The 8393-nt window shown below is 41.4% G+C and overlaps 1 protein-coding gene across 2 annotated transcripts in view; it reads right to left on the bottom strand.

Annotated features, from left to right (window-relative positions):
• Window positions 1–40: 40 nt before the first annotated feature.
• Window positions 41–8393, bottom strand: part of LOC139928519 (uncharacterized) — a 23863-nt gene continuing 15510 nt past the window's right edge. Inside the window, exons 42-54 of one of the 2 annotated variants that reach the window (XM_078290949.1) lie at window positions 8009–8134; window positions 7828–7914; window positions 7525–7671; window positions 7181–7321; window positions 6312–6503; window positions 5906–6052; window positions 5349–5498; window positions 4035–4184; window positions 3156–3287; window positions 1842–1991; window positions 1629–1709; window positions 1107–1160; window positions 41–813 (exon numbers count right to left, since the gene is read on the bottom strand). In XM_078290949.1, the coding sequence (XP_078147075.1) occupies window positions 761–813; window positions 1107–1160; window positions 1629–1709; window positions 1842–1991; window positions 3156–3287; window positions 4035–4184; window positions 5349–5498; window positions 5906–6052; window positions 6312–6503; window positions 7181–7321; window positions 7525–7671; window positions 7828–7914; window positions 8009–8134 (1610 nt within the window). In that variant the 3' untranslated portion in view covers window positions 41–760. The remainder of the gene's footprint in view (window positions 814–1106; window positions 1161–1628; window positions 1710–1841; window positions 1992–3155; window positions 3288–4034; window positions 4185–5348; window positions 5499–5905; window positions 6053–6311; window positions 6504–7180; window positions 7322–7524; window positions 7672–7827; window positions 7915–8008; window positions 8135–8393) is intronic. The other variant, XM_078290953.1, reaches the window with a different exon arrangement.

Here is an 8393-nt window from a genome sequence, read left to right as displayed (position 1 = left end):
GAATGTTGACTGAAGAAATTGAAGAACTTCCATATCAAAATCATTATGCATTTTTTAAAGATAGATTTATAGTTTTTAGAGCCTGTGTAATGTAGATTTTCATTGTGCTGTAAATAAACAGTTTCCTCTACACTGTTGTGATGTTTATTCTTTCTTGATTCCATTTAATAACATGGTTATAATTATCTGGCAATGATGGAAAACTATGACTAAATCTTAATTTTATACAAAATTGTAACAGTTCATTACTTCAGAATAATAAGATTACAATTGTTAATAATAAGATTCATTAAAAAAAATTATAAGATTATAAAGCATGGTCTGATTACAAAATGCTCACTAGCATAGAAAGCTGGTAAAAAAAAATCAACACTTCAATAAACAGCAAAATGAAAGAAATTACCACATTGAAAAATACCCATTAGCCTGCTAAGAGGTGAACTTAGAAGAAAGTTCAGCATCAATACAGTATATCAAACAGACTTATTCGAAACTATACATGATCCCTGATTTCACAAATATAAATCAGCACAGTAACTACTGTTCATGAATATAAAAACACAATTACATCATATTGGTTAAAAAATCTCATAAATTGGTTAAAAACAACCATTGTGTGCTTCAGTACACTTACCATCCTTACATACAATATGTCAGAGAAAGCTATTTGAAACTCCATATAAAACAGGATTTCACCTCCAAATAGCATTTTTCTCCACCTGCATTCCTTTAAAAGTCCATGTATTCAAAAACAAGCCTCTCAAACGCCAACGTCCCTCCTCCTCCTCCTCTGAGTCACCAGTGTGTATTCTCCTGGTGGAAAACAACAAACCATCAAACATCAAACATCAATAAAGTGAAGTTAGCCAGCATGGGTATATGTGGCAGGCCTGGATCAAATTTGCAAATAATTCAAGGTGTTTTTTTCGCCACAGAGAACAAAAGTTTGAGGAGGTTTAGACAAGTACAGGGAAACATTTGAAAGTCAGTTTACTATAAACCCCACCCATCTTGTACTAGCACATTAAATCAAACATTCAGAATTATTTGCAAATACTATTTGAACCAGCTCTGATAGGCAGTCAGCACTGACTAAGATAACTGACCTCTTTCACCCTTTTGTCCTCTTCGTCCCTCAGGCCCAGGAAGGCCTCGCTCACCTGCACCAGACAAAGTTAGAGTAGATTGCTTTAAAAATTGGGCTGCGTATTGCAAACAAAAAGTGTCTAAAGTAATTTTTGCAATCAAGAGATATAGAGATATAGAATTTATGGTATGAAAAGATACCCAGAGATGTTAAAATCCTTCAAAATACTGGATTCTTAAAATGGGAACTCAGTTTTTTGTAGTTTTCAAGCATTGGGTATGAGTGATTCAGTATAATTTTTCTGAGAAACGCAAAAAGCACATTGAAATATTGTACAGAAAATGTTCTCTATCACGCGATGAAACATGCTTTCATTCAACAATGAAAGGTAAGGAAAATATATTATTTTGAAATCGTCTCCTGCATGCAAGACCCACTCACTTATTTGAATTGTTATATAAAACTGCTCTCTCCTACTATTGTATTATAAGTATGGCAGAAAATTAAAATTCAAAATTCCCCTTTGTTTTTTAAGATGCACCTCTGTCTCCTTTTTGACCGGGGAATCCCATGTCTCCTTTCTGTCCTGGTCTCCCAGGCGCTCCAACGATGGCTGCGTGGGCTGTGGAGGAAACATCAGTGTTATCCAACTAAACATCCTCTTCATATCTATTAGGGGATTACTTCACCCACCTCTTTTATATTATTTGACTAATGGTAAATGTAAAATTCTGGTTGTTAAATGGCTGTTTACTTTTTATGTATTCCACCAAATCTGTGGCGTTTCCATGGGAACCAAACCATCGGCTGTATCCGGGGGGACCTGGAGGACCGGGTGGTCCTGGGGGTCCTTGGACGACACGCTCATTGTGATCCCGTGCAGTGTCTCGAAGCAGACCATGGGCTGGAAAATAATTATTAAAAAAAATGTAAACATTGGTCTGGAGAATAATATAAAGAAAAAGTGACAACTAGTCCCTCTGCTGTTTATGTTCACTCCTTATAAAATTGTCTTTCATTTTCCCACTGACAAAAACGGAACCATTTCTCATGAGAAATGACCTTTACCCGAAGAGTCAATTTTGAACAGATAAGGCTGTAAATTACAACCTGCAGTTCACTGCAGTATAAGGGAGGGGGGTTACACAGGTGGAGGTGTGAGCACAACCACTGTCTTGTACAGTTGACCAGTTGAGTGGCTCCACTGGAGCAGTTAGGGGTTAAAGGAGGGGGTATCATTTGCTTTATCACCAATTTTATATAATTACCTGGTGTCTATAAAATATATCTAAATAAAATAAAATATATAAATATATAAGTTTTTTTTCAGTAAAAACTGTTTAGTTATAGCTTTAGCTATTCACTTCCCAGTGTTTGTTTCCCACCTACAAGAAAATCGTCGTTTTACATAAGCAGCTTCTTATGCTAATGAGCTGCTTCTCTGATTGGCTGGCCATTCTGGAAGGCCTGCCCTCTTCTTAGCGCTGATTGGTCAATTTCAGACAGTCCAGTGTCTACATTGAAACTGGAGCAGAATCTGACTGGCTTGTAAAAGGGGGCGTGTTTTATAGTTGGTGACTCTAGGGAAACAGCATAGTAATATGATTCCATTTTTTTACTATGATTACTTCACCTCCAAGAACCAAAATCACCATGAATTGCCACATCCTAGGATACCCCCCCTTTAAGTGTTTTGCTCAAGGGCAACTTACCTGTAGGTGGTGAGGGAATTATGTGGAGCTGTGACTAAACTGTATTTTGTGATCTGTAGTAGTAGTAGTAGTAGTACTTTATTAATCCCAAAAGGAAATTACTTTATCACCAGCAACACAAAAGACAGTACAAACAGGGAAAACACAGACAAAAATAGTACATCCAAACATGTCAACTTGCACAGGGAAGTCATGGCAGATCAAAGAAACACATTTAAACGATAAACATGCAATAACGAGGGACTACAGGCATACTGTGACGAGGATGACACAACAAACGCTTGTGATGATCTGTGACAGTCACAACAAGGGCCGCACCTGACATCATTGCTGGTTAACAAACTGAAATCACTTACATCTGATGTATTCCACCAAATCTGTTGCGTTCCCATGGGAACCAAACCATCTGCTGTATCCAGGGGGACCTGGAGGACCGGGTGGTCCTGGGGGTCCTTGGTCCCTCCCAGTGTCACGCAGCAGACCATGGGCTGCAAATGAGAGAAAAAGATGAGGGTAAGTGACAGCTAGAGCCTCTGTTAGCTGCTTTCATTCATTCATTCACTGTCTTTACCCACGTATAGCCTGTTCAGAAGCCTATCCCAGCATGCATTGGGCAGAAGGCAGGGAAACATCCTGGACACCACTCCATCACAGATAGACAGGCAATCACTCACACTCACATTCACATTCACCTATGGGCAATTTAGAGTCTCAAATCCACCTGACCTGCATATCTTTGGACTGAAAGTTGGCTTTTTTTGATTTCCCATTGATGAAAACAAAATGATTTCTCACAAGCAATGAACATTATCAAAAACTCAATTAAGCTATAACATAAAGTGCATTGCAATATACAGCGACACTGTAAAATCGATTTTGTAACTACAATCAATCAAGGAAGATAGTTTTTATATGGAAATTGAATCTTTTGCATGTTTAATTCAACATCTTTCTTAACGATTGTCAGACTGTCCATACTTAAGCCAGTTAAGTTGATTAAGAACACATTTGTATTTACAGCAATGGTTTGGAGAGGGAGAGTTACACACATTCACACCTGGGAGGCGCCCAGCACAACCACTTGAACGACTGACCACAGTTGGGGGTTAAGTGCTTTGCTCAAGGGCACTTTATTCATAGTTGGTGAGGGAAGCATGAGGAACTGTGGCTCTAAACTGTGTATTTTGTGATTTGTGACATCATTGTCCATCAGGTGACAAACTTAAACCACTTACATCTGATGTATTCCACCAAATCTGTGGCATTTCTTGGGGAACCAACCCATCGGCTGTATCCGGGGGGACCTTGAGGACCGGGTGCTCCTGGGGGTCCTTGGACAACATGCTCATACTGTTCCCTCACAGTGTCACGCAGCAGACCGTGGGCTGAACATGAGAGAAAAATGGGAAGGGGAAGTGAAAGCACTGACAAAAACAAATTCAATTCAATTTTGGACAGATGAGGCTGAGGATGAGGAGAAGTCAAGCCTTTGAACTTGGGTTGAGCTTTGAACTCAACCACCAGAGGACAACATGATGACATACAGCCACCTAATATGGGGCTTTCTTATTAATTGTCAGACTGCCTTTCTTTAGCCAGGCAAGTTGAATATGAACACATTGTTATTGACAGCATTGACCTGGGTGAGTAGCAGCTGGGGAGGAAGAGTTGCACCCATTCACACCTGTAAGCTGAGAGGCTGAGCGGCTCAGTAAGCCATGTTGGACGCTGTTGAGTGGCTCAGTGGCTCCACTAGAGCAGCTGGGTTAAGTGCTTTGAGCAGGAGCAGCTTAACGCTAACGACTGTTGATGTCTTATGTCTGCGGACCTTCTGGTCACCGGCTTGCCTCTCTATCTATTAGGCTACAACTTCCCTGAATCATCAAAACCAATGAGAGTTTGAAAAGGAGCATTAAAGGATAAGGCTGGTGTTTTTTAATGCATTGCTTACCGTCAACAAATCCTATGAAAATAACAAAATCAACAATGCATTTGCTCTACTCCCGTTACTTTCTGACTTCCCACGTACAGTTTTTAGCCGTCAACCGGAAGTCATTGGCTCTAATTATAAGCTAAAAACCTTGAAATACAGCTCACAAAGACATAGTTTCAATTTTAAAAATCGCTAACTGTTACCATGAAAAGTCAGACTATTTTTGGTGCTACATAACTACTTTCCTGAGATCGCAAACGTGTTTACAGCCGGGTTATTAAGTTGTTTGAGGAAAAAGTCGGCTGGCCCGGTGCATCGCGATGATGAAATATGTTGCCCAGAGCAACGGCATGGCTCTTTGACGTGTTTTTAATAGTTTTTTTAATACAATGGAGTTCTATGGCTGCTGGGACATGGCTTCATTGGGCAGCAGCTACATGGACGAGACTTGTTGGCAAAACAAAATCATTGCTGATTTTGTTATTTTCATAGGATTTGTTGACGGTAAGCAATGCATTAAAAAACACCGGCCTTATCCTTTAAGGCTGTGACTCTAAAATGTGTGTTTTGTGATTTGTCGTCGTTGTTCATCAGGTAACAAACCTAAATCACTTACATCTGATGTATTCCACCAAATCGGTGGCATTTCTAGGGGAACCAACCCATCGGCTGTATCCGGGGGGACCTTGAGGACCGGGTGGTCCTGGGGGTCCTTGGACGGCACGATCATAGTGTTCCCTCACAATGTCACGCAGCAGACCATGGGCTGAAAATGACATGATCATGGTTAATGTGGTCAAAGATACAGCCAGGTAGCATGGGGCTTTCTAACGTATTGGCAGTCCTTCAATTATAAAAGCACTTCAAGTATTAGAGTAGATTACAGGACAGTAGAGTACAGTAGGGCAGATAAAGTTGAGTAGAATTTCCCTGTGGGTCAGTCGTCTTACTGACAGCATATGAGTAACACCAAGCAAAAACAACATACAGTACATAACACATAGTACATACTAGCAGGTGCAGTAAATAAGGCAATAGTATATAACAGGTACATATAACAAGATCACATCCTTCATTTCATCAATCTCATTAAAGTAGGCTAACTAACAAGATGTAATTTGTTGTGATTTTTGATACCATTGTTTATCAGAAAACAAGCCTTTATCCACTTACATTTGATGTATTCCACCACATCAACGGCGTTTTCATGGGAACCAAACCATCGGCTGTACCCAGAGGGACCTGGAGGACCGGGTGGTCCTGGGGGTCCCTGGACAACACGGTCAGAGTCCCTCACAAACTCACGCAGCAGACCGTGGGCTGGATATCAGAGAATAATGCAAAGATTAATTAATTAATTAAGGTCTTTCTTTCTGATTGCCAGACCTCACAATCATCAAAGTAATTAATAAATAAAATAATAAAATAATAATAATGATAATATAATAATAAAAGTCGAGTCAAGTTGAGTAGGGCAAATATGAATAGAATAGCATTCACATTGAGTGTAAGAACTGTGACTCCTATCTGTGTATTTTGTGATTTGTGACATTTGGCTCATAACACCTAGATCACCTACATTTGATGTAGTCGGTTACTTTGACAGCCACAGTGGAGTAGTCTCCAGTTTCCAGCGATGTCCTGCTCTGACTGGTTCTGTAGTCGTAAGAGTGGCTGATGCCAGGCTCGCCTTGCTCTCCCTTGTGTCCTGGGGGTCCAGGAGGGCCTGGGGGTCCAGGAAGTCCAAACATGGCCCCCCTCAAACTGTCACCTGGAGACAATGACACGGCTTAAGAAAGAGCAGTGACTTGAAAAGTGCAGTTCATATGTGATTATTATGCAGACAGTTTCATGAAGTATAATGAAGATATTTCATGTTCAAGTGTTTACCTTCATCATTGCTCCTGAAATGATACAGACAATTAAGCCTATTGCATGTCAAGGCCTTTAAGCCTATAACAAAAGTCTCAGGTTGTATCCAGTATTTACATAATTGCAAGACATCGCTCCTTCTCTAATGTTGTCATGGCACACACCTCATTTTATCCTCCCCAAGCTAAAACATAACTCAGCAGAAAATGCAGAGACAGCGCCATGTGTTTTGAATATTTTTCCGCAAAACTAAGCATGTGATCATCGTGATTAAATCTTGCCCGTCCCCTAAAACACGCCCCAAAGCTCCTTCAACTTCAAAAACTGCAGGAGGTAGAAAGGAGCTTGTTGCCCAGGATATGAGCACTTTGAAAGAGAGAGTGAGCACTGGCCCGCCTCATTACGCCCACCTTGACAAGAGGCTAATGAGGTTTGTCTAGTGCTTAATAGGCCATTTAGTGAGTCATCTGTTAACTGGTGCAGGAATAACTGGAGCAGTGTCTCTGTGTGTGTGTGTGTGTGTGTGTGTGTGTGTGTGTGTGTGTGTGGGTGGGTGGGTGTGTGTGTTAAACTCACTCTTGATGTACTCTTGTAGCTGTGCTTTGAGCATCTCTCTGTTGTTGCGCTCAGTGTAGGAGACCAGCCCCCGGGTCAGTCCAGGGGGGCCCTCAGGTCCAGGGGGACCGGGGGGGCCTGGAGGGCCTCTGAAACCAACATCTAGGATAGATAGATAGATAGATAGATAGATACTGTAAATAGATATAATACCTATATATCAAATACATATACTTCACACAAGGACACACATATAGTTTCTCAAACAGTTTCTCAAACAAAAAGGTCACAGACTTTGTTCCTTTGTGTCCGTCCCCATGAATTGATGATGCAAATGTAGTTGTGATGTTTCCTGTCATACTCACTTTGCAGGTAGTCTCGAATGTCTTCAAGTCTGTATCCTGAGCCACTGTAGCTACCTAGTCCTGGTGGTCCAGGTGGTCCTTGAGGCCCAGGGGTACCAGGGGGACCAGGAGGCCCCTGAGGACCCACAACTCCTTGATACTTAGCTACTAACAGGTGGACAAAAAAACATGCTTTCAGTTTAGGATTGTGCCTTTGACAAAGATAGATAAACATAAATGACAATAAGTTCACTGTGCGCTCAAACACCTGACTGTACAGAAGACCTAACTGTGTGACCAGAGACAACAACCCTGTGCTCTTACTTGATGACAGGTCACCATTGAAGTTTCCAGGAAGACCTGGAGGTCCAGGAGGTCCAGGAGGTCCAGAGACGCCTACCATCCCCCTCTCTGGTGACAGACAGGGCCCACAGCCAATCACAACCTTGCTCTCTAATAGACAACCTTATTGGTAGGTGAGCTGCCGGCCATCAGTGTCACTCACCGTTCATGAGACTGAGGACCTGTTCAGCCACTCCCTGTGTGTTAAATCTGTAGCCTTCATGGCCTGATGCTCCAGGAGGCCCCGGTGGGCCTGGAGGACCAGCAACAAATCTCCGCACTTCTTCTCCTGGACACAAATAATTAACAACCTTGTCATGCTTAACCCTAACCCTTACTATACCCACGAGGGCTGAGTATCGAAAAACAAACCCAGGATTCTACCAAACTGACCTTTTAATTTACATGATTGTAAATTAAATTGCTAACTACCTTGCTACCCAGCAAGGTGATGTTCCCAACACAATTCATTCACTACCATGACAAGATTTGTTGGTATATATCAACAAATGAAAACCGTTAGCCACCATTCAAATGTGCAAGTCTTT

This window comes from Centroberyx gerrardi, chromosome 3 (genome assembly GCF_048128805.1).
Source record: "Centroberyx gerrardi isolate f3 chromosome 3, fCenGer3.hap1.cur.20231027, whole genome shotgun sequence".
In the NCBI taxonomy this organism is placed as follows: Eukaryota; Metazoa; Chordata; class Actinopteri; order Beryciformes; family Berycidae; genus Centroberyx; species Centroberyx gerrardi.
The sequence above is the reverse complement of the archived record's forward strand: the minus strand, read 5'-3'. Positions and strand labels throughout refer to the sequence as shown.